This window comes from Carya illinoinensis, chromosome 15, assembly GCF_018687715.1.
Source record: "Carya illinoinensis cultivar Pawnee chromosome 15, C.illinoinensisPawnee_v1, whole genome shotgun sequence".
Taxonomy (NCBI): domain Eukaryota; kingdom Viridiplantae; phylum Streptophyta; class Magnoliopsida; order Fagales; family Juglandaceae; genus Carya; species Carya illinoinensis.
The window spans coordinates 6,711,319-6,738,803 of NC_056766.1; the positions used below are offsets into that span (position 1 = coordinate 6,711,319).

The window sequence follows — 27,485 nt, forward strand, 5'->3', positions numbered from 1 at the left end:
CGATTTTTAATTTTAATATACTATACTATATTATATTATAGTATACTAAATATACTATAGTATATTATTATAGTATATTAGAGCCACTTGCTGGTTCTAGTTGTTAATTTATATTATAGTATATTATAATAAATAATATTATAATGATAATATATTATAATATATTATAATATATATTATAATATATATTATAAACTATAGTGAAATATTATAATATATAATATAATGGTATATTATAGTATATTATAATATATAGTAATATAATATTAATATAACTATTAATATACACTATATAATATTGTCATAACTATTAATACAATAAATTATAGTGATATAAGATTTTAAAATTTAATATTATATTTATTAGTAATTTATCATATAATACAAAATTATTTATATATAATTATAATTATATATAATATAAAAAATTGAAATATATATATATATAATATATATATATATATATATAAACTGAACCGATCAAGTCGAATTCAATTTTAAATATCAGATCGATTTTAACCGATTTTAAAATACATAAAATCGCTATCAGACCGAACCAACTCTGTACCGGATCCAACTCATCGGTTCGGTCCCCTTGTTTTTCGTTACAACCCAGATAGTTGTAGGTTGATTCGTAAAATCTATAATAGGCCTGCCTCTGTCTGGGACGCTCTCTTCGTTTCTTTGAGCTCGGCCATGGCTCTCCTGACACGAACCGCGAGGCGCCTTCCGCTGTCGCTCTCGTCTCAGCGTGTCCTCTCCCTCCACACCACCCTCCCTTCCCTCTCTTCCAGCTCCAGCCACAGTCCTACTCCTTATGCGCGGGCTCCACCCCCTTCGGCCTCTCCCTCTCCAGCCGGCCTCTCCAAGGCCGCGGAGTTCGTGATCTCCAAGGTAGACGATCTCATGAACTGGGCACGCCGCGGTTCCATCTGGCCCATGACCTTTGGTCTCGCCTGCTGCGCCGTCGAGATGATGCACACTGGCGCCGCCCGCTACGATCTTGATCGCTTCGGAATCATCTTCCGCCCCAGCCCTCGCCAGTCCGATTGCATGATCGTCGCTGGCACTCTCACCAATAAGATGGCCCCCGCTCTCCGCAAGTACGTTTTACTTCCCCTGATTTTTTGGATTCCTTTATTTTTGTCAATTTTCTGTTTTTTTGTTTTCATAGAAAACGAGATGTGTGAGATCTTTATTGGTTTCTTTTATTTTAAATTCTTCACTCAGTATCTTCTAATAGGTTATTATTCTTTTGTAAATGTTGGATTCGTTTAGATTCTTAAGGTTTTACTATTGATCTGGGATTGGGGCGTCTTCCGTGGCTAATGTATTTGAAGGCACTGAGAATTATTCCGCGCACGAGAACTTGGTAATCGAAGAGGACGTGACTAATGCCCAAGATTCGATTTTCAATCACTCGCGTTAATTACTCCGGGTGGGAAATGTGCTTAATATTAATAATTTAGCAGATTTTATGGGTTGTAGAGTTTCTTCTCTGCCCATGAAATATCTAGGTCTCCCTTTGGGGGCATCGTTTAAGGCAAAGCATATTTGGGATGGGGTGGTAGAGAAGATTGAGAAAATGTTGGCGGAATGGAAAATGATGTATTTATCAAAAGGGAGAAGAATTACCCTTATAAAGAGCACTCGCTCTAATATTCCAACGTATTTTCTCTCTTTATTTCCTTTACCTGTTGGTGTGGCTAACTGTATTGAAAAATTGTTTAGAGACTTTTTGTGGGGAGGTTTGCGTGAGGAGAATAAAATTCCTTTAGTTAATTGGAAAAAATTTTGTTGTTCACTTGATGTTGGAGGATTGGGAGTTTGTAATTTGTGTAGTTTTAATAAAGTTTTGTTGGGGAAGTGGCTGTGGAGATTTAATAAGGAAGAGGGTGCGTTGTGGAGGGGGGTGATTGCTCGGAAGTATGGAAGTGATGGGGGAGGTTGGTGTACAAAGGTAAGTAGGGGGACTTATGGAGTAAGTTTATGGAAATTTATTAGAGAAGGATGGGATAACTTTGTGAAACTAGTTTATTTTGTTGTTGGAAATGGCTCAAGAATTCGTTTCTGGTATGATGTTTGGTGTGGTGAGACTGCTTTGTTTAGAGTATTTCTGAATGTCTTCAGATTGGCTGTTAATCAGCAGGCTTTAGTTTCAGAATTGAGGAGTTTTTTGAATGATGAAGTGCATTGGAATGTCAACTTTGTCAGATCTGTCCACGACTGGGAACTTGAGGAGGTTACTGATTTTTTTAAGTTGCGTATTCAGTGAATATTAGAAGACAAGAAAGGGATCAAATTGTCTGGAGGAACAGTGTCTAAATTTTTTTTCTGTCAGATCATGTTATAAGATGTTGTTTGATCAGCATAATTTCTATTTTCCCTGGAACAACATTTGAAGGCTTGTGTTCTGTCTGAGGTTGCTTTTTTTTTTTTTGTTTGGACGGCGGCACTTGGGAACATTCAGACAATTGATAATTTGAGAAAACCTGGTTTGATGGTTATGGAGTGGTGTTTCATGTGTAAGGAAGCTGGGGAATCTGTGGATCATTTACTTATACACTATGCTGTGGCTAAAGGGTTATGGGATGGGGTGCTTAGTAGATCTGGTCTGTCCTGGGTTATGCCCAAGTCAGTGAAAGAATTACTTGCTTGTTGGCCTAAACTCCATTCTTGCAATCAAGTGGCAGCTGCGTGGAAGATGATTCCTTTGTGTATTATGTGGAGCATTTGGTTGGAAAGGAATGAGAGGGGTTTTAATACTTATGAAAAAGAAAAGAAAAAAAGAAAAAAAAAGGAGAGGTGTTTTAATAATAGGGAAAGAACTATAGAAGAACTTTGGAAATTCTTTATGTTTTCCATGTTTAGTTGGTTTTCAGCTATTGTTTTGATCGGTGATTCGGTGGGGCAGTTCATGAGTTTCTGTCCTTGTTGATTTACTAGTTGAATGTTTTAGGTGTTTCTTTTGTATACTCCCTTTGTACATGGGCTTCGCTTGAATAAACTTTTACTTAAAAAAAAAAAAAAAAAATCTTTGGCAACTGTTACCGTTGCGATTACCATTTTTGCTAACATTTCTGCTTAACTGATCTTAGGGAGATTGATTTATGAAAGACAGTGATTAGGCTCGTGGCTCCTCTCCTCATGTTAACCTTTTTGTCAAATGAGATGGACAAGATTTGCTACATCCTGGTTGATAGGGATTTGGTTTCAGAGTATGTTGGATAATTCATGGGTATTTGATCCTCTGTTTTGAGTAATTTTTCTTGATATTAGTATAGAGTAATGCTACTCGATGCTGTCCTAGGTTGTGCAAGCCATGTCATTTTGGAAAAAAAGTGAGGTTCACCATTAAAAAAATGATTTTTTCATTTGGGACCTAGATTTACCCACTTTTTTCAAAGGGAGCAACGGGAGTGTGCGAGGCTTGTATACCCTAGGACTATATCATTTCTCATTAGAATAATTAGGACATGGCATGATTTCAATGGGGCTTATATGCAAAGGATTAGTAGATTAATCATTTATATGGGGTAAGGGGTTTAGAAGGCCAGAGATGGTAAGGGCTCAATTAGTACCATTGTGCTGTGGAAAGAACTTCATGACATGGTTGTGAATCATATTAGATATTGGATAAGGTGGATATGAACTTCCAAGAAAGTAGATTCGCTATTATGAAGGACTGAGTGAAGTGGTTTATCAATGACTATTTAAAATACCAATCATTAAGTGAGCAAGTTGAATGTGTATTGCATGAATATTTTCTGTTCAAAAGATGACTTTAAGGTACTGTTTGGCCACAAAGAATTTTCATCTCAAACATAAAATTCTCATATCATCATTACAACTTTTCCAAATCCCAATACAAAATATAATAAACAATTTAACTTTTTCCTTACTTTTTCAAATCCCAAAATAATAATAATATTAAAATATAATATTTTAATATTTAATCTTAAAACTTAAAATTCTCATCTGAGAATTTTCAGTGGCCAAGCAAAACCAAATCATAGGAAGCATATGACAGTTTCTTTAACCACAAACATTTAAGGTTGGTTGATCTTGGCTTTTTGGTGTTTGGGGCTTGTTCTGAAGGATAGCTGAACCTACTTGTATGAATTTTGAGACACTTATTTTTTCAAAAGAGCGTACTTTGCCATTTTCTCACAGTGCCTAGGGCAACCACAAGATTCCTTGGGTATATGGGCAACCACAACTCTATATGGGGTCTATAAGGCAACCACAACTCCTACGGCAACTATGACTCCAAATCACATTCAAACACTCCGCTAGACCCACAACACTAGGACTACCACACCCCTTGGATTCTATTCCCTCCAAACTCTATTTATAGACCTCATATGAGAGCCTATGTAGCATGGCCCTTTCCAAGCCCCTTTCAATACTCACACCACACCCTAAGCAAGAAGATCAAGATCCAAACCACTTAGCCAAGCCGTGTACTCCAACCCAACCTTTGGATCGAGCTCTTCCTTTAGGTAATTCTCTCTCTCTCTCTCTCTCTCTCTCTCTCTCTCTCTCTCTCTCACCTTTTCTCTTTTATGATAGGTATGTTAGACTAATTCATGAAATCATATCAAATTAGTGAAATTCGGGATTCATAAAGGGCTGGGAAATACACATGATAGAATTAGGTTTTATGGCATTAGAATGCATCTTTATACATGGGATTGGAAGAGCATATGTATAGAGTGATTATTTGAATGAAATTGTGCATATTTGAGGACTTAGACCCATGATTTTGATGGTTTAAACATTGGGACAGATTTTACAAAGAGAGCTCACGAGCAATTTGGGTGACATGTAGCATAGGATTGAACATGGATGGATGCATTAAGGTTCAGATTCTAGTAACTCACATGACTTAAGTGTTAAAATAGCATGAATAGTCATAGGTTTGTTATACAAGATTAAGGTTTGAAGATCTTGTAGTGCATAGGTATGAATTGTGATGGAGGATGATGGACTAATATGATTGAAGTGACTCGGCAAAAGTTAAGGGCCAATTGTGTTTAGAACCTCAATAGGCATTCGGGTAGTCTAACTAGAGAAGTTTTAGTATTTAAAGTGATGACATGTGAAATTATAAATTGACGTGATTACATATTCATTGAATAGGTGATTGTTGATGCACTAATTGATGTCTAGTGTTGCGAGGTAAGTAATTTGATCACGCCCTTCATTATCATGCATGCTTTCTAAATTTTTTTGATCAGGATGCATGCTTTCTAAATTATGTAAGTAATTCAATCAAGCCCTTCATTATCACACATATTTTCTAAATTATGTAGGTAGAATGATCATACCCTTACATGTCTGGTAAAAGATGTTTTTAAAGCATTATGTATATATGACCCTTTATTGGAAGCCCCTTTTTATGCACCATGTTTGGTAAATGTTGTCTTTCACTTGCGTAGTGGTCATTATAACATGTGTGCATTGGTCCAATTGTCTTTTTTTTTGATAAGTGAACATTTTGGCTTCAGAAAATCAAAACATAACATATGGTGGACCACTCTTAGGTATGTGGCTTGCACATCCACCCATAATGTTAGGCTAAGCATTAAAGCTTTCTTATTCTTCACTTGATTTCTTTCTTATCTTATTTTGATGCATGTGAACATTTTGACTCCATGATGTTCATGCCATGCCGTATTCATGTGCCATGCATATTCCTGTGCATGGCATAGCTCTAAACATGGCATATTAGCATACATAAGCTTGGTAAACAATGGATTCAGCTTGCCATACACAATTGCATCAACAAGCACATTTTCATAAATCTGCAAGTTCATGAAAGGGGCTAACATAGTAACATTGAACTTGGCTATACATAGCCATAGGTAAACAATACTTTTTCAGGCAAAGAGAATAATTTCAGTATACTTAAAAGTTTATGATCATGTGACTTACCTTATCTCCTTAGCTTCGAGAATCAACTAAGCACCTATTAAGTTACATAAATATTCCATGCCAATCTCTACTCAAACTTTTACCATTTGATTAAGGTATAACCTATACTCCATGGTGCTACTTGCTGTCTACCTAGTGACAGCATACTATGGCTGGCTAGAATTAGGGTTCAAAACCCTCAAGCTGACGCAAGTTTTAGGGAAAGGAGCTGGCTGAAAGGTGACCCAGCAGTTTTCTATTGTGATTTCTCATAAGGTTGAAACTTTCCTAATTTGGTTTGAAGGTCTCATAACGGGGGTGATATCCACTGGATTTTTCAGACCCGGCAGCCCCTTATTTTGAACTTTATTGGGTATATACTGGGTTTCTAAGCTGGCTGCATATCCCTAGATTCTAGGAATTTCCTTGTGAGTTTTACATGTAAAGATTTCCCATGCTTGCTGTTCTAGGCCTGCCGGAGTGTTTAATACTGGCTGTACAGCTATTTCTAGTGTCAACTTCTTTCCTAATTAGTTCTAAAAAAATCGGTAGCCTCTTACTGGGAAATTCCAAGGTAATATTACAGCCCTTAAATCAGGCAAACTCCCAATCTATATATATATATTTTTAAAATTTTGTTACGATGATTGCTAACCTTCATAGATGGATATTGATAATTTTAATATGTTAATTACTACTTTTTTCCTAACTTTTCTTTAGGCTATTTTCAAGAACAAAATGAGTAAATGAAGTTAAATAGTTTATATATTATTATATATTTTCAAAACTGGAAATTTTTTGGGCTTGTTTTTTAGTTGGGCCAAAATAAATAGTGTTTATTGGTAAGTTGGGCTGGCCCATTTTGCACAAGCTTGGACCAGAATGGACCGATATGTAACGGTCCGGTTTGGTCTAGAGGTAGCATCGGTCCGGTCTTGGGGTGTAAAATGGGTGGACTGTAAGTTTTGTTCTGGTCCAAAAATAGCCTTTTGGACAGACTGGACCAAACCGATTACACACCTACCTTGTTGGGCTATGAGTAACCCTATATGCTAAATGAAAATCTCTCTCTTCTACAAAATGTGCCTAAAAACAAATATTTCTTACGAAGTTGATAGTCCACTCTTGGTGAGGAATATGTTTCTACTATCAAACATCTCTTTATGTTCCTATTTCTTATGAGGTGTAAATGTATTTGAGTTTCATGCTATAATCTGGTTCCAGGGTTTATGACCAAATGCCTGAGCCTAGGTGGGTCATCTCCATGGGAAGTTGTGCAAATGGTGGTGGGTACTACCACTACTCGTACTCGGTTGTTCGAGGTTGTGACAGGATTGTGCCCGTTGACATCTATGTTCCTGGTTGCCCTCCTACTGCCGAGGCCTTACTCTATGGACTTCTCCAGCTGCAGAAGAAGATCAACAGGCGCAAGGATTTCCTCCACTGGTGGACCAAGTGAGTGAGGGCGTTCACATTTGAAATCCTTATCACACTAATAAGTCCATCTGTGGCGCCATGTAAAGGGAGGAGTTAACTGTGTTTAATTTACAAGTTATGAATTTAGAGGGTACTGGCACTTGTCTTATGTTGTTTCATGTTGTTCTATGTACGGAGCTTTTATGGTGGCTCCATATTCTGTACAACATTATTTTTGCCTGTTTTAAGTTTGTTCAAGGTGCCTTATGGGATTAAATAAAGGGTTAAAGACTTGAAAGTGTTTGCAATTTGCTTCACAGTCTAATTGGTTCATTTGGTTTTCAATTGAAATTTTTACTTACTAATTGTAAGAATGATTGAATTAGTTTTTATTGTCTTTTTCATAGTTCTGGCAGTAAACCATCAAAATGTCACTTGACACGCTATATATGCGTGCTTATGGACATAAAAAATTAAAAATTAAAATTAGTATAAATAGTTTAGAAAAATCATTTAAATAGTTTTTTTTTGAAAAAAAACAAAAAACAAAGCCCTGGCTAATGATCTATGGGTGGCCGCAATTCATTTGACAACCTTCTAGGATTTTCAACATCAATCCTCTAGAAATTTGGCATGACTACTAATCAAGCAAACCTAATTGTCATTACTTACAAGATAAAACTCCAAAAATAAATACGGAATAAATACAAAGAAAAGGATATTAGTGAACAAACATAGCTATTATAACTTAAAACAACCTCGTACAAATCAGAATATAGACTGTACGTGTCTTTATTTTTATTTTTTTAAAAAAGAAGAGAAATAAAAACAAAAGGAACAAAACAAGCAGCAGTATGACACTAATTGAGAGGTGAGTTTATTATTGTACAACTTGTTCTCCCTTGTCTTGGATCGTGGGATCAAAATTGGATCTCGTTATTGATGTCTCGTAATCTTTATGGCGGTTTTGCTTATTGCAATGCCTTATTGTTTCCTTAAACTCCGCCTCATCGTGCAGGTAGAGAAGTTGGAATCCACACTTGTGCACTCTCAAGCTTGGGCAGTCACTAGCAATGGAGGCCTCTATTCGAGTGCATTGGTTCAACGACTCTGGAAGTGATCCTTTTGGTATAAATAATAGCCACATTATCTCACCTTGACGTACCCACTTGATTTCTTCCTCTGTAAATGGGCGATGGGAATGTAGATCAGGATTCACACTGCCAATGTCTGTATCCAAAAGACACGAGATAATGAGGATTTCCTAAATCCAACATTTTAACATGGGCAGCCTAATCATCCTCGTATACCCAAAAAGAAGCACACATGGCAAGCCCCAGCCAATTATTGTCATTATAAAAATCAGGAGGTAACTCAAATCCCACTGAGGGCTCGTTGCTGTGATAGTTGAACCACTCCGTTATTCCACATGGAAGGAAACAAGAACTGTATTCAAAGTTTCTATGGAAGACCTAGCAAATAGAAAGACAAAATCCATTCCATTAGTGAGAGACAAGTCGAGTAGGGAGGAAAGCAAATGGCAATTCAGAGAATCTAATATTCTATTTAATGTTTTCAACATTTAGATTATCATGCAAGAACATGATATCTTAAAATTTAGATTCATGTATAAGAACCTGATTAATTTCATGCACGTTTCAGAATAACTATCTATATTTGATTTAGTAATTGTAAACATAATGTTGGAATATTTTACCATCTCAAAACATCCTTATATATTTTACTTAAAATTCATAAGACAATTTAATACAAAATATTTAAAAAATTAAATAAAAGAACGAAAGGAATACAAACTTTACATAAACCATGAGTACTTTTCCTTCATTAATTTACGAATATACAAAAGCTATAGCTTTTGTTCATTTCCTCATTCTTCGTGTATTTACGACTAATGCAATATAAGAAATTATCAATTGTACTTTTATATTTTCAAACAAAAAAGGTAAAGCTTGGTAGAATGGTACTTTTGTCCATCTAAGAAATTCAAAATTCAAATCAATCTCTTTTAAAATTCTCATCATCACGAAAGTCATAATTGCCCCCTTGACAGTATATATTTCAAAGTAACTAATGCATATATATATATATATATATATATATTATTACCTCGCGGTTTTGGTACTGGTAAGGCGGGGTATAGCACTTGAGAAATGTTTGGTCAAACTCTTCCATATCTTGACGGTATAAGAGACGGAGGCTACAGCTTTGAACTGTCAACTTAGGGCAATTGCTTCCAAAGAAAGCCTTAATCTCACTACATAGGTTGTACAAGCCATCTCTAAGAAACCGACGTGGTATGTAGGCTAGCCAAAGAAATCCACGTAGATAAAGCCACATGCATTTTTCTTTAGTAAGGCTAATGACATTGGGAGGCATCAACACACCTAAATCAGTAACCAATCCACAAAAAAGCTTGTGAGAAACATTGGAATTAGGATTTTCACGAGAGAGATCAGTCGGATATTGATCATCGTGGATTGAATAGGTAGCACATAGAGCAAGCCCCATCCAATTTCTATCATTCATGATATTTGGAGGTAGCTGGATATTCACTAACGGCCCCCTACTTTGATGGTTGAACCACTCCGGAACTTTTGTCTGAGGCAAAAAAGCGGTACTTATACAGGATGTGGCGGATAGATTAAAGGCCTGTAAAACAGAACATGTTTCTAATGAGAGAGAGAGAGAGAGAGAGAGAGAGAGAGAGAGAGAGAGAGAGAGAGAGAGAGTCCCCCAGGTGAGGAAATAAAGTACCGTGACGCCTTTTTGAAGGAAGTACTCAAAATCAGTTTTCAATGAGAAAACTGAGTCACTGGTGCAGTCTAGATACCCAGGTGGTAGAACTATTTCAGCACCATTTCCTGAAGCAGTGCTCTTTGAAACTCTTTCATTCGAGAATGTTTTTGATGAAGAACATTCTTGATGTACATCACGTTTACAGATAGATGGCGGCTTTGGCAAGGATTGAAAGCGCCTACTAGATAGCCCAAGTAATTAAATATGTTTCATGTAGGGAAAACGAATAACGATGCATTCATATAAAGGGCTGACAATGGATTACCTTTCAATTATGGGAGAGTGACATGCATAAAAGTTGCGCTCCTTGAATTTAGTTCTATTATCACGGGTTTTCAGAAATTTCAATTTATCTACGAAAGATAGATAATAGTAGCAAAGCTGGCCGTTTGGAATAGCTACTGCACACTCTGCTGTTGTTTGAACAAACCCTTCCACATCTTGTTTGTACATTAGTCGTATCCCACACATTTGAGTCTCCACACTTGGGATGTTGCATTCAACTATAGCTTTAACATGACTCCATTGGTTTAGCTTACTGGGAAGAATCGTTGGTGATACGTAATGTACGACAAGTAATTGGTCTGAGTTCAACAATTTGGATCTGGGGATGCTAAGGACTAGGTCAGGTTTCAAACAACCTTCATTGCTATCCAAATGAAGAATGCAACCGGCAGGTGTTTTAGGATTTGAATTGTTGCGAGAGTCAGCTGGACGACCCAAAATAGCACATATAGCAAATCCCATCCAGCTCTTGTCATTATACAAATTCGATGGCAGCTGGATTTCTATTGAGGGTCCATCATTTCGATTATTGAACCACGGTGGCATTTCACCTTGAGGAAAGAAATATCCATGATAATCGTTTTGAAGCCCCTGTAACATAAAGAATGATGGAGACTTGATGTTCAATCTGTGTGTGTGTGTGAGAGAGAGAGAGAGAGACAGAGAGAGAGAGAGACCGACCTCAAAGAGTGTTGAAAACAGAGTCCCAAGTTTTCTTTTGAGAAAGATGGTTGATGTTTCCAAAATGTAGACTTGGTTCTTTGCCAATGTGGGGTGAGACTCAACATCACTAGCAAAACCTGAGTCTATTGAAGTGCATCCTTGATCTGTTTGATTCGAGAATGGTTCTAGTTGTGTAGAATCTTGTTCCAATATTTCTTTTTGAAAGAGACCCCAATTGTCAAAAAATGAGACCTGGAAGGGGAGCAGTAATTGCATAAAATCTCCCAAATCTTGACTAGAAAGGAAACGGAGACCACAATTGTTCACAATCCAGCCAGGCCAGTCGCTCATAATCGAAACCTCTATGTGATTGCAGCACTGTATTCCATTTGGAAGCCACCAAATTGGTATATAGGATAGCCAAATAAACCCATTTAAAAAATGTAACCACTTGAATTCTTGCTTGGCAGTGCGATATACATGGATAGGTCTCAAACTATGTATATCCGTGTCAAAAAAACATATAAGGTGGTGAGGAATTTCAGATTCTAGACTTTCAAGAAATTCAATTTGATTCTCTTGGAATGTAAACGAAGCACAAATAAGAAGTCCCACCCATGCAGAATCATTATGCATATTTGTAGGTAGCTCCATTGTCACTGAAGGTCCTATGCCGAGATAGGTTAAGAACTCTGGAGTCTCACTTGGAGGGAAACAATGATCAGATGCAAAGAAGAAATGAAATTCCTGGAGAATAAAAAAAAAATGGCCAGTAAATAATAATAATAAATGAAATAACCATTGTAAGAGTGACAGTACATAAGCATAAAAAAAATTCTATTTTGCTTTTACTAAAAGTGAAGGATTTAAGTGGGAAATTGAGAGGATATTAATTCAAACTAACCTTCCTGAGATTATGCAGAAAATTTATACATTTTATTATCTTTTGGTTCAGTTTGCTGAGATGACTACCACTCTTTCCCTTTATCCTGGTTCCTCTTGATATCTCGTCGTCGGAGCTATCACTTTTGCTGGTTTCCTCTTGATCATTAATACGACATTGCCTATTACTCCTATCTTGATCATCTCCTTCGAACTGATGATTGATGAGCCCAGAATTGTGAGGAGACGTGGCTGCACATTGAGCTATTGTTCCAACTAACTCTGCCATGTTGTCCAAATATACAAACTTGTGCCCACACTTCTGCCCAATCAAGTCTGGGCTACTGCTATAAAATAAGGCGTGGATGTGATCGCATTCGTTCAAACTTTCTGAAAATGAAGCATCACGTGGAATATACAATAGCCAAATGAAACTATTGTTTCCGGACCTGGTAGTTATACCATGGGAAATTAACATCTCCAAACTTGTGTTTCTTGTCAAATGACATAAGAGGGTATAAGAAATTTCGGAGCCCGCCGGATTGTCGTGGATGAGAGGTTCATTATTCTTGTTGATAGTGAAAACAACACATAAAGCTATTCCAATCCAATCATAATTTTTATTCAAGTTTTGAGGTAAACGAAACGCTACTGATGAACCAACATGACAGGCTTGACAGCAGAAGTAATCCGGAATCTCACATTGCAGAAAACAATTGTTGTAAGGATGGAATTTATTAATATGTGTGTCCTGCAAGTGATATTTGAAGTATTCAATAGAGAGAGAGAGAGAGAGAGAGAGAGAGAGAGAGAGAGAGAGAGAGAGAGAGAGAGAGAGAGAGAGAGAGAGAGAGAGAGAGAGAGAGAGAGAGAGAGAGAGAGAGAGAACCTGCAAGTGATTTAGAACTAAATTCACATGAGAGGCTTTTGCAGGATCTCCTTTGCTGAGTTCATTCAAATACGCTGCTCCAGCCTGAATAATATGATTGGAATTCGAATCTTTTGAATCCCTTGCAACAATTATTTGAGTAAGGCATTTCTCAAATAAGTAATAATTGATCTGTTCTTCACTACTTGATGGAAGCATTTCAAAGTATTGATTCCTCCTATATTTATCCAGATCAATTAATGAGAAATAAAAAAATAAAACATATAAGCATTCAAGATTCGTTGGATAATTAAATTGTTTAAGCGGAAAAGAACCTTTCCGTTGAGAAGTAACAAAAAGAACCTGGCGGCCATTCTCTTGGTATTAATATTGGATTGCATTCACTGGATACAGCCTCATCATAAACATAGTTTGGTAGATTATTGACTTGATTTTCAAAACTTCGGAGATAGCTTTGAAGGTGGATTTCCGGACTCCTTAATACGCAGTCTACTATTGTATGGACAAGCCCAATCAAGTCTTTCTTGTATACTAAACGGATTCCACACATTACAACCTCCATATTTTGATCGTCGGTTACAAATGAAGCTCGGATCTTCCTCCTTTGATTCAACTTATCAGTGAAAAAGACACGAGGTAAGTGGAACAGAAAAATTCTACTTGGCCCAGCAACGATCGTGTCTGGGGTTGAGGGGAAGACAAAAAAGCATTCGAGATCATCATCATATGCATCCAAATGACCAAAGATGTTGCGGGAAACACTTGTCTGGTCGCGGATAACATAACTAACAGATACAGCAAATCCCACCCACCCCTTATCATCATATAAATTCGGAGGCAGGTCGACACTAACCACAGGCCCCATACCATGAACTGTGAACCATAGCGGGGATGCACTTATGGGAAAAACATACTTGTGCATCTTGCGTTTTGCATAGTTTACCTGTAAAATATAAGGATATATATCACGTTTAGAGAGAGAGACAGAGAGAGAGAGAGAGACACAGAGAGAGAGACAGAGACCTCATAGCATCTGAGAAGTAAGGACTTCAGACGGTTGGTCGAGTCACTGTCAATATTGCAGCCTGGGTGCTCAGTAGAACACGTACTGATTGAATTCTCTGAGGTGCATTCTAACATTTCATTTGAGGTAAAACCTTTATCCAATAGATTGGACCCACTAGATTCTACTTCACCAACATTCCTTGGCCTAGCCACGCCTAGAAAGGAAATACGGGAACCACCTGGATAGCTACTTCGGGAAGAGCTCTGGAATTTGAAATTGCCCTTTCCATCGCAAATTTTGAGAGTCATTTTCTTAGAGGATAAAACTGCATCGATAAACTCATGGGCATTTTGCTCGTATATTAGATGAGCCCCGCACCTTTCCACCTTCATGAATGGACTGCCAATCGTAATTGAAACCGTAATGTAACTCCATGTATTCACCTCGTTAGAAATTTTCTCAAGCCAATTGCGTGGTACATATATCCAATGTCCTGCCGGTGTATCAATAGTATCGGAGACTTTATAACCGTAGCTTAGGGAGGCTTTGAGAGGACCTTCATCGGTAACAAAATAAAACACAAGGTCTTCGCAATCAAACCGTGTTGACTCCCAACTTTCTAGGTCATGGATTTCATAGAAAAAATAAAGAGCAAAACCCAACCACTTTCTACCATCATCCAAATCCGGCTGCAACCGGATTGTAATCGAGGAACCCATACTCTGATTCTGGAACCACATTGGAATTCCTCCTCCTCTTGAACCACCCCACGTGACTCTGGCAAGATCAATGTTTGCCTGTGAAAATAAATTAAATTAAGAAAAAGAGGAAACAGAAAGCCAACTTTTTATGGTTCAACTTAATAGGTACATTAATATGCAATTTTGTCACGTTAAACCATTCAATATCCATGATTTCAGTCCAAATTTCCGTTAGTACTTAATCTTGTTGGCATGCACCGTCCATTTTGTGAACTTGAGATGATATTATTTATAAGTGTCCTTATCTTCACCAAGTGGGGGTAAAAAAAGCACTATAATTTGACCCTACGTATAATGTCATTTTAAAGCCTAAAAATGATATTTGACAAAGGATGGGAGCAATTTCAAATAAAGTTAAAAAGTTTGATGGTGCAAGAGAAAAGAAACTAACATACCTGAATGGTTCTTCTTTCATTCAATAGGCGGTCGTGTTGTCCTTCTTTCGATCGGCTTGGCTTACGGGTCCCACATAGAAAAGCTAATCCAGTTTCATCTGATACCAATGTATGGATTTTATCAGAACGTGTTTCCAATGAGATACAACCTTCAGCCTCAACGCAGACTATACGCGACGGAAGTTCTTGTATTGATCGAAGCTTACTACAGTGTCCCAAGAAAATAAAACTAAGCTTAGGAAGTTTAGAGATGCTTTCAGGTAAGAATGTGAAATCGTTTCCACTTAGATCTAGAGCTAGCAATGATGACAAACCACTCAGGTCATCGGGAATTGCTCCATCCATTAAATGGCAGTAACTCAAATTTAATTTGTTCAAGCTCCATTGAGTGCTTGAGAACGAAGTAGGCAATACCAAACCAGTGTCGGGGTTCCCCAAAAGACAAGTTACGAATAGGTTGAGAAACGATTTAGGTGGACCTGAACTTCCTCGGAAGGACAACATTTTAAGATTTCGTAGACGTGTAATGGAGGATGGAAATTGCCTTATAGCGGTTTCATTCATATTGAGCTCCTCTAGATGTTCCAACTTCCCTAGTCCCTCGGGCATTTTCTCAAGTTTTGAACAATCAGAGAGATCGAGAGTTTTAAGAGATGTCAAATCACAAATAGCACTCGGAAGACTCAAGAGGCTTTTGCAGCCTCTCAAACTCAAAGAAGTAAGGCCAATTAAATGCCCAATTGATGATGGAAGTTCTACTACTGCATTCCGGTCGAATTCAAGTTGCCGCAAACAATTCATATTTCCCATCGTTTTTGGAAACTTCCTAAGTCTCGTACAGCCAGAAAGAATCAAAATTTCTAGGGAATCCCAACTAATGTTACAGGGAAGGCTAGTAAGAGATGTGCAACCTTCCAAATCCAGAAAAATAAGGCGTTTTAGAGCTCCAACTGATGAGTGGAGATTACGCAATTTTGTACAGCCTCGAAGAATCAGCTTCTTAATATTTGGGGCATTAGTGAAGTCCGGGGTCTCCAGCAAGTACTGAGAGTTATGAAGGTCAACATACTCTAGCTTGTATAAACTCTGGGATATAACAATAAATTTGGGAATTAACTTTGATGCATACATTAATTTATTAGTTTTTCAAAAAGAAAAGAACACTTGCATAAGTTAAATTATTACCTCAATTCCCTTCCATAGTTTCACAATGTGGCTACAACATATAGCCAGCATAACGAGTTTATTAGGTGATCGGAAACTCATTGGCAAAGAATTTGAAGGATATCCGCACCACTGTATAACCCGCAACTCTGTAGAAAGATAACTAAGGCCTTGAGAAATGTGCACATTACCTTTGATCCTGAGCAATCTTAAGTTCTTCATCTTCGAGAAGACCTCAGAATTTAAGTGTAATTCTTCTTTTGGAGGAGAGCTTAGGACTATGCCTTCGATCCTGTTTGTTCCCTAGTGACCAACGAGAACAAATTAGTGCAGTGCATGATATAATCAAGTATATTGAAAATTTTAATTGCATTAACATATGCAATCTTTCAATGAGCTTATTATTCTAGGATCCACTTACACTGTTGTTCTTCAGTACACGGATGATATCATTAGTAAGCCACAATCTGGTCTGTTTGCCAGGATCTCCCCGAGATTGGCGGCGAACAATTTCATGACCCATTTCTTGGAGTAGATCATGCATCCCCAGTTCTCCTCCCATGATTGTTATGAGAGCCTTACTGATAAGAATCTCTATACCGCTGCTTGGGTGATAATTGCAACTTTCTAGTATGCTCTTGACATCGTCAGCATAATTCCACCCTTTGAAGAAACATGCAACATCCAGGAAAATGTTTTGCTCGTTTGCCTCGAGTGCATCGAAACTTATTTTAAGTGTATCCACAATTTCTTTCTTGGGGTTTTCTTTTAATCTTCCTAAAGCATCTTTCCAAGAATTTACATTTTTCCCACATAAGAATAGACCCAAAACTTCCAGAGCTAAAGGAAGGCCATTAGCATAATGTATAATCTGCCTGGAAAGTTCTACAAAACCTTCTAGAGGGAGGTCATTCTTGAAGGCTTTCCAACTAAAGAGTTGGAGAGCTTCATCATCGTCCAATTGTTTAGCCCTATATATTTCATCTTCAGCCAATCCACGTTCTATAAATAGACTCGTATCTCTTGTTGTTATAATGATTAAACTGCCTCGACCAAACCAATCGCGCTCAATTGCTAATGCTTCTAATTGTTGGGTTTGATCCACATCATCCACAACAACAAGAACCCTTCTATGACGTAGTCTGTGTCTAATTTTGTTTTTTCCTATGTCGACATCCTTTATGTCACTACTCTTATCCTTGAAGAGATCGGAAAGAAGTTGATTTTGTAAATCAGCAAGACCATTTCCTCCACTTTTTTCTCTAACATTGGCAATAAAGCAACTAACTTCAAATCGACTAGAAATTTTGTCATAAACAGCACGTGCAAGAGTGGTCTTCCCAATACCACCCATCCCCCAGATACCTAGAAAGCGAACATCATCGGGCCTAATATTTAAATATAAATTCATCAATTCCTCTAGACGAGAGTCTATTCCAACAAGCTTCTTGGAAACAGTCAAGAATGTAGAATTTAATTTAGCATGTATCTCTTCTACGATCTCTTCAATAACTTTCGACTCATCCCTGCAAAATTAAGACAATTGAAAAATATATTCATTGAAGACGATCAAGCCGTTATAAAATGGTAAACATTATGCTACTGTTAATGTGCTTTGGCATTAACTAGTCCCTGTTCTCACCAGTACAAACTAGTTTAGTGAGTGATTATGATCTACAATTGTTATGCTGAGTTAACCTGGGTTAATTAGTATTAGGAGAATATGTTATGTCAAATCAGTCTGTGTATGGTCAAGAATGCGTTGACAAGGTAGATACATGCTGGTTTTACGCAGAAATGTTACTAGAAAAAAAAAGAAAATGATATTTACAGTCATATAAAATATACAAATGTCGTGTTTTTTGACATTTAAAAATAAATAAATAAATATGATCTCTATATAAAAAAATAAATTTTTTAATATGGGTTTATTTTTTTTTTAAAAAATGAATGCACATCATTGCAGATTCACTTACATAACTTATAACTGTATCTTATTTTGTTAAAAAAATGTTATAAAGCTTTAAACCCTGACTTACTGCTCTATTTTTTCTGCAGATCAATTTCTACAGCAACAATTCTTTCCGTGACTACTTATTTCCATTTATTTCATAAGTTAATATGTGATATTTATATTGACTCAAGAGTGTAGGTGGTGTACTAGATCTCACAATATTTGAGAGAAGTTTTTTATTTTTATAATAATTTTAATAGAGTTTTAATTATATAATTAATTAGTCTTTTTTGAAGCATATGCCTAGATGTAGCTCGGTCTTTCCCTTGTGACGTTACACATTATGTGGCTGTGATATCTGGACAACAGAATTAAGTTGGAGAGTAGTGTTACAGTTCAAAATTCTCTGATAAGAATTATGATTTATAAAGCAAAAAGATGAAGAAATATTGGTGCCATTCTGAAAATCTTGATACTACTTATATAATTAGGTCCCGTTTGGATAGTAAGTTGAGATTATATGAATTGATATGAAAGTTGAATAAAATATTATTTTTTTAATATTATTATCTTTTTAGAATTTGAAAAAGTTAAATTATTTATTTTATTTTATATAAAAATTTTAAAAAATTATTATGATAAAATAAAATAAGATGAGATGAAATAAACATTTTTTATATCCAAATGGACTAAGCATAATCTTCTACCATGTTGTATAAAATAATGACACTCATATACTACTTAAACAAAAACTAAAATATTATCTTTCAAAAGTTGGCAACGACACGTGTTTGAGGAGAAAGAAGAAGAAAAAAAAATTGATAGACACACAACTTGACACTATTATATTTTGATTAATGGTCATTTTAATTTGTAAAATAAATTATAAAAATAACATTATTTTATATAAAAAAAATATTATTATTTTTAAAATATACTTGTGTAAAGGGTTGTGTTTATGAATATTAAAAAAGAAAATGATATTTGGTGGACTATTGGACAAATTTTTTTTTTTGACTATCAACAAAATTCTTTTTTACAAATGTATATATATTTTTTAAGTGAGAGAGTAATTTTATTAATGTTTTTAAAATATGACTAGGAAAAAATATTAATTAAAAAATAATATTTGTTGATCATGATCGGTAAAAATAGAAAAAGAGAAGTTGTGAAATGAGATGTTAAAAGAGTAATTCTAATTACAAGTTTTAAATAGATAAGGTTTACGTAGGTCTTTCATAAAAAATGTGAGTCCCACTAAAAATAATTTTTTTTTTTTTTTTTACATTTTTTTTATGGTGTGATACACTTTTTTATTTTTATTTTTTTCAAAGAATCTGTACAAAATTTATCTATTGGAGTTAGTAGTGTAAGACTATTAGTCCAAACCAAAAAAACCGATTGGACCGGACAGGACCAATAGTTTTATTGGTCGATCTTGGGATGTGATTTTTTGGACCAGATCAGATAGAATGTATATATTATAAATAATATACTATTTTATATAGTAGTTTTATAATTTAATTATGTAATAGTCATCCAAGAGATCATTATTGATCATATATATAATGAAATTATTTAATATTTATTAACTATATATATGTGAAGGAAAAACGATTATGTCGCCTGCTTTCTACCTCTCAAATGTATTGCTCAATATTTTTAATTTTTTTTAAAATTTTTTTACTTAATGATTAAGAAAGTGATTTTTAATGTATTGATATATTTTTTAAAATATTTAATTAAATTAAACAAATATGACAAAAAAAAAAAAAAATTGAATTTGGCTTGGGGCGGCACGCTTAGCAGTGACCATTGTGCGGCATAGTAGCCAGGCTCATATATAAAATATTAAAGAGATCACTTAATATTAATTTTACTAATTTAATTAATTTCTTGTATTAATCTTCTGTCAAAAGAATAAAAAAAAAATATTCGTGAACTAAATGAATCAATCAGACCGATGGCTAATGGTCACAAAAATGATGCATTGAAATTTTCAATCCATGGCCTCCTCAAATTGAACCGGACCGATTACACTTATAATTGGAATTTATATAAAGAGTAATGCTATATACAATTATAGAGTACACAAATATCACATAATCATTTTGGAAAAATGTAAAATTTACTATTAAATTTTTTTTATATAAATTTCATATTTATTCTTTTTTTTTAAAAAAATTTATTTGATAATATCATCACTCAAATCATTTCTCCAGTTAAAATAGCTTGTGACGTAGATAAAATGATTACCTATCACGTAAATCCCATCCAGCGATACTACCCAATTTCTGCAAAGCAGTTTTCCACGTTTGCATAACTTCTCTGGAAGTTCTGGAATTTTTTTCATGTTCAGTGAAAGCGTCGGCAAAACTACCCGCCTGGTTTCGAACGTGAGAGGGATCCACATGGTAGAAAGCTGGTAAGACTGTCAGCCCCGTCTTTTCCATGCATTCGACGATCTTGGCGAGTTCAATCAAGCACCATCTCGAAGAAGCGTAGTTTCGTGAGAGAACTACAATTGCAAACTTAGATTCTTCAATTGCTTTCAAAAGCTTTTCAGAAATATATTCTCCTCGCTCTAGTTCTTCATCGTCCCTGAAAGCAAAAATTCCTCCCCGTGTCAAAGATTTATACAGATGGGCCGTAAAATTCTTACGTGTGTCCTTGCCGTGGAAACTGAGGAAAACATCGTAGTTTCTTCGAGGCGAAGAACAAGAAGAAGATGAAGGGGCTGTTTGAATAGTATTGGTCATCATCGATCGACACGGCCAATGGAAAAATACTTAAAGGATCATGTTTTCAGAGAAGGAGAATGAGAACAGAGGAGCGGGCAGAGGAAAGTTCCAAATTTATAGGCAAAAACAATCAAAAGTAGTACTAATAAATTTTGGAAAAGTATAGTTGTAAGTACAATTGTGCAATAATTTGTGCATCAATGTGATGTGATTGGTCAAAAAGTAAATTTTATTAAAAACAGTATTAATTTAAATTTTAAGTATGAATAAATCGGTACACAAATTAATGTACAACTGTGCTTGTATATAACAAAATTTTATTTCTACTACATATGGAAGTTTTCGCATTCTAATCACTTAATTAATATTAGGGAATATTATTCCATTGCTTTTCACGTACGTAGCACTGAACCAAAAAGACTCTTAATAAGAAATTAAAACAATATTGAAATCTGAAGATAATGCAGCTGCACCGACGACAACTTTATAAATGAGCGGTGTTAAAGCATTTACGTTGGGTTTTGTAACATTTTCTATAATTTAACTAAAAATAATATTTTTTAATTTTTTTTAAATTTTATCAATCTTTTAAAAATCTCTTATATTTCATTTTCTATATTTTCTTTATTCTATTGAAATAATATTTATCTATTATTTCTTTATTACTTTTTTCTCTCATTTCTATTTACAAACTTAACTGCTCAATATTTTTTCTTATGTTTTGAACTATTACTCTAGTGAATATTTTAAACAAAAATTTAAATTATTTTTTGTGGCTATGATAATATTTTTAAAATTAATGTTTTTATATTTTTGTAATTATTTAAATTATTTTTAAAATTATTATATAAAACTATAATAAATATGAGTATAATATTAAGTATAGATGATTGGAAGTAAATAGGTATGATAAAAAGTGTAAATTATTGGAATAAAATATTGATAAAAAATAATTTGAGAATTTTTCTCCAAATATGGGAAATCACTCTATATCCCATAAACTAAAATGAAGATCCAGATGTAGATGTGATTTTAATAAAATCCCTAAAATTTTCATCAAATTATACTGAAAAATTTTCCTATGCAGTACCTATTGGGAATGCTCTTACTCTCAAAACTTTGAACAGTCTAAAATTTATAAATTAACTTTTATGAATATCTTTTATAAACCAAACATTTCTCATCTCCTAAAGCATTCGAATTAAAGTAGTTCTCAATAGAATAAGTTTAATTTGTATTTCTTTTTGTTGGTCGATCTCATCTTCCACTTTTCTTCTACCAAGTACCAAGTATTCAAAAAAATAATATTAGATACAGTCATACAATGTATAAATAGTGCACAATCATTTTTTAAAAAAAGTGAGAGTTCACAGTTAAAAAATTAGTTTTTTTTTTTACGTGTATATCGTATTTATTCATTTTTTTTTATAAAGATTATGCAATATTTGCGTACTTTACGATTATAAATATTATTTCTCTCTTAATAGTCCCCAACATATATATATATATATATATATATATATATAACTCATGGTGGGTACAATAACAATCCAGAAGCTGTGTTGTTCGAAATGATTATAACTTTCACAAAACTTTTTATCTTGTTTTATCATTATAATTTTTTTAAATTTTTAAATAAAATAAAATAAATAATTTAATTTTTTTAAATTTAAAATAAAAATAATATTAAAGAATATATTCTAATAATATTTTATTTTATTTTTAATTTTTATTTCAACTCATTTTATCTTATTTACTAATACAAACTAGGCTTAAACGTTGTTATTACATACTCTGAATGGACAGTGCTATTGGCACTGCTGGTGGCTGGGAGCCACCGTTAGGCAAATAAAAATTGTTCTCATTTTTTTTTTTTAAATCATTTTTTAAAACTTTTAAACAATTTAAAAAAATATAAAAAATTTATAATAATATTAAACAATTTTTTCTTAATTATTAAAGAAAAAAAAAAAAATTAGCAATGACCTCCAGCGGAACCCCCAACGGTTTCCACTCTGAATATCTAAAATATTATCAGAGCCAGTACTGATCTAGTCATGCATGCAGAGAAAAATGGTTAATTATCGTGTGAAAAGAAGAAAAAAGAAAGGGAAAACAAGAAAAGAACAGGGGAAAGTTACTTTTGCTTTATTTTCTACTTTTAGCACTATAGTATCTTTATCCTCACTTTTGCCGTCCCTCGTGATCATCAGTCAATTAACAGAATAAAACAACCGTCAGAACAACGTTTTGACCCGAAAATTAAGAGCATGAGACCTGATTATTCCGAGCTGGTAATGGGGATGATGATTACAGATCACTACCACTGTACAAAAGATATTCAAATAAGAAATTAGTAGTGAAAGAAATTAACCATCCCAAAAGTTTTGGGATTTTCTTAACAATCTTAATATATCCATCAAAAGTAACCTTTTCACACACATTTAAATTTAGGTTAAAGAATCCCCAATTAGAGCCTATATGTGCAGCTAATAATTAAGTGGTTGGTTTGAATTTTTTTTAATTGCACTATTAACAAATACCACTTTGTTGAACGAAAATATTGAGAAATTTAAGAAAAGTCTGTATTGTTGAAATGGAGAGTGAAATGCCTTCGAAATATTCATTGTATTCACAACCCAACGATTACGAGGAATTCTTGCCTTTACATGGTCAAGCAGTACAGCATACAATATCAGAGACAAGAATAAAAATAGAATAAGTTGGTCACAACATGCAGAAATAGAAAATGACAAAAGTTGTGAATATTCTAGAGCTACTGAAGTGAACTTTGTAGAAGTTTCTGCTTTTTATCCTTGCAAATATTATCTTCTGGCTTGTGGTTAATATGTATGTCTTTTCTTAAAGATTATGGGAAGTGTTGCCCACGAAACATTATATCATGAGTGAAGACTAGGCAATAGAAGATTATACGCCCCATGGATTTGCAAAACATTTCATCTCATCATTATAATTTTTTTTTAAATTTATATATAAAATATAATAAATAATTTAATTTTTTTAAATCACAATTCAATTTTTTCAAATTCGATAAAAATAATAATATTATCAAATAATATTCTAATAATATTTTATTCAATTTTTATCTTTTATTTAAAACTGTCTCATCTCATATCATTTTGTTGGTGAAATTACACAATAATGTAATGAAAATTACAATAAAGTTAAAATTGAAACGAAGCCAGTTTGGACTAAGGCACGGAAATCTCTTTCTCTTTAAGGAGATTCAAGCTCTTTGAGGTATACAAAGTTTCAATTTAACCGGTGCAGTAGAACTCTTCTTGACTTGATTCCTCTAAGATACAACAGCCCAACTGATTGTTGTATAACCTGAACTAACTCTGCACATGTGGTTGAGCTCAAAACTTCACTCAAAGAACACCTCTTTATTATATGAAAAATCTCTCAAAAATATATATACAATTTATATACCTTTCTCTTTTTAACAAAATGAACAACACACTGTTTTTGGTCAAAAAAGAAATAACATTAATCTTAATTTAAAACTTTACACTGGACGCCAACCTCTATTTACTTTTTAAAGGAAGATAGACGTTAAAACCAGGAGATCCGGCGAGTGGCAATTCAAGAGAATAAAGGCAATAACATTTAAGCAATAAATCTCATAACGCCTAATAAGAGTTTATAACCGTAAATTTTTCAAAAGGCTTGGCTAAGCAATTGAATAAAAAGACAAATAAAAAGAATAGTAAAGTATGCTTTTTATAACCACAAGCCAATAAAAGTAACCAACATCAATGTTAAAAGTAGAGTGGCAAAGTAGTCAAAAGCGACGGCCGACAATGCGCCACGATTAAAATAAAAAAAAGTATGGTGGGATGTGATCTGCCTTTTGAAAAGTCGCCCATGAAAAAGATCGTGCATTAATCTTCCATGCACCTTAATACTTGCGTGTGAATTAAGAAATTTATTTTATAAGTTGTGTCATCACTTGAAAGGTTGAAGATAAGTTATAAAAAAGATGTTTCTAAAATAAATAAAAAATATCATTGCTAGTCAATAATTTTTGGATCATGCATACTTGAGTAATCAATTGTATAACGGAACCATTATAAAAGTAAAAATTTCTATCTTTCAAATAATATGGATCTCAAACAACGGTTGCTTAAGATGTTCCTACACATATTATGCTACAGCACCAGAGAGAACTTTAGTCTATGCTATAAGTTAGGGATATAGGGATGTAAAAAAAATTGAAAAATCATTTGAACCGATCAAACCAGACCAAATTGGTCGGTTAGTGACGGGTCCCGTCCTTTACTAGTTCTTAAGAACCAAAATTAGTTTGATATCAGTTCAATACCGACTTTCATATATATATTTTTTAATTTTTTATATCCTATATATATACACTATATGCTAAATTGCTAATTAATATAATATGTACGTGAAGGACGATTTTGTGGCTTTCTAAGTATTTTCATGTTTAACTCAATGTGAGATATATCAAGGGAGTAATAGGGAATATGCGAGAAATTGACGAAGAAAATTAGATTTAGAGATGAGATGAGATGGTTTTAAATAAAAGTTGAATAACATATTATCATAATATTATTTTTAAATATTACTATTGTTTTGGACTTTGAAAAAGTTGAATTGTTTATTATATTTTGTGTGAAAATTTAAAAAAATTGTAATAATAAGATAAAATGAGATGAAACGTTTTTTAAATCTAAACGTGGCCTTATAAGTTGGGGTCAGAAAGCCTTGTAAGTTGGGGTCATCTCGATGGAACTTGTGCAAATACGGTGGTCAATACTACCAGTCCTACTCATACTCGGTTGTGACAGGATTAATGTGCCTGTTGACATGCATCTATGTTCCCGGTTGCCCTCCTACTGCTATATATTCATTCTTATGTACATAAATAAAAAAGTTTTAAGACATTTGGTGATTAACATTGCATCATAGTGATCATTTTAATTTTGAGTTTCATCTTGATTCATATATAGTCCAAACTAATTCAATAAATGTAGTCCGTAAATAGATTAAAAAAAGAGAGAGGTAAAAGTCGTATATCTAATCGTTCGAGTGATATGCACGTCAAATATTTACGTTTCACCATTTTATTTGCTACAACTTGTGAGAACTAAAGATATATATTTTTTTTTCGTAAAAATTACATCATCATAAAAAGTTAGCAGATAATATCCTTTTATGGTGACATGCATTCATCCATAACGAGAGTGGTTAGTGACTACAAAATTACATTACCCACGACCTAAATTTGTGTAGGAAATGTGATAATTTTGATTTTCATTCCAATGCAAATCACATTTATGGCAGCCTATGCTATGCTCCTTCAAAAAAATTTCTTCCACATATATTCGTTAATGGTGATCGAAACACCTTCATCTCACTCTCACTTTTTCTACGACCGACTACAGTCTGCTTCTCCCCACCTCGGGCCACTCTCTTTCTCAACTAACCTAACCCACTACGTACGACTCTAAGGCTCGATCGAAGGCCATGACCCAAGGTCATGGTCATTTGGTGATGATGATCCATGGGAAGACCTTCAACGCTGGCAAATTTCAAGCAGCCCATACCCATCGGCGCTTTTGTAAGATAAATTTGACCGGTCTGTGACCTGCCGGCAAGGAGACCTTACAGGAAATCAAGAATGAACAATCTGAGTATTCTACTCCACCCAGATATTCATATATATATATATATATATATATATATGAAATGGAAAAATATAGTTGCAAGCATAATTGTGCACTAATCTGTGCACCAATGTGATGTGATTGGTCAAAAAGTAAATTTTATTGAAAACAGTGTTAATTTAAATTTTAAGTATGAATAAATCAGTGTTGGTGCACAGATTAGTGCACAACTGTGCTTGTATGTAGCAAAACTCATATTGAATTATATCGTTACAACAGGTGCTAAACGCTTCAAACTGAAAAGGCCCCAACTGATGTCCTATAGAATCTGTTATGAACCTCGACGAAAAAGAAGGAGATATATACTAAGATATGAAAAAGATAGAAATATGAATATGGAAGGAAATTAAGAATGACACTGTAATGGATATTAGATTGAAAAAATAGTCACAACTTGGAGTTATTCGAGGCACCCCAATTCCTCCATCAAAATCAAGCCAAACAACATTCTAGATATTTTTTGCAAGGAAAATACTTAGCCACAAAGGGATTACATAAAAAAAATCTCACAAACTGATGTGGTTTGATATAATACGTTAGATTCTAAAGTTACTTTTATTATAAAATAGATCTAACGGATTTCATAAAACCGCTACCTCTAGTCTATATATTGGAAGACACACCTCCTAATCAACAACAACTAAAATAAGGTCATGGCCAATTTTTACACAAAATAGCTAAGGTCATGGGCTACTAGAACAACTTAGCAGCTCAAATAAAAGAAAAGGGCAACAAGTTAGCTGGAGGCCCATCAAGCTCGACCCAACTTAATTGAGTTCATTACATCGTCAACTATTTCAAAGAACCTCGTCCTCAAGGTTGGCAAAAGGCACTGAATATTGCCAAGGAGACAGAGAAAATTACTTACCAATCAAAGCAGTGGTG

The 27,485-nt window shown here is 34.3% G+C and overlaps 2 protein-coding genes across 5 annotated transcripts; one reads left to right on the forward strand and one right to left on the reverse strand.

The window, feature by feature from the left end:
* The first annotated feature begins 621 nt into the window (after positions 1-621).
* On the forward strand, positions 622-7,640 carry LOC122295980 (NADH dehydrogenase [ubiquinone] iron-sulfur protein 7, mitochondrial). Its single transcript, XM_043105281.1, has 2 exons — positions 622-1,103; positions 7,141-7,640. Exons 1-2 carry the CDS (start codon positions 697-699, stop codon positions 7,373-7,375), a joined length of 642 nt encoding a protein of 213 aa, XP_042961215.1. The 5' UTR covers positions 622-696; the 3' UTR covers positions 7,376-7,640.
* Positions 7,641-8,141: 501 nt separating this feature from the next.
* On the reverse strand, positions 8,142-20,989 carry LOC122295976 (disease resistance protein RUN1-like). 4 transcript variants are annotated; one of them, XM_043105274.1, is made up of 13 exons: positions 20,405-20,986; positions 16,616-17,720; positions 16,216-16,497; positions 15,031-16,116; positions 13,892-14,671; positions 13,183-13,811; positions 12,869-13,085; positions 12,002-12,730; positions 11,116-11,844; positions 10,415-11,025; positions 10,108-10,327; positions 9,460-10,002; positions 8,142-8,804 (listed from the first exon to the last, which is right to left on the reverse strand). In XM_043105274.1, exons 1-13 carry the CDS (start codon positions 20,908-20,910, stop codon positions 8,625-8,627), a joined length of 7,617 nt encoding a protein of 2,538 aa, XP_042961208.1. In that variant the 5' UTR covers positions 20,911-20,986; the 3' UTR covers positions 8,142-8,624. The 4 variants fall into 4 exon arrangements, with proteins under 4 accessions (XP_042961208.1, XP_042961209.1, XP_042961207.1 ...); XM_043105275.1 differs by having other exon boundaries at positions 9,460-9,951; positions 10,108-10,330; XM_043105273.1 differs by having other exon boundaries at positions 10,108-10,330.
* Between the last annotated feature and the right edge of the window lie 6,496 nt (positions 20,990-27,485).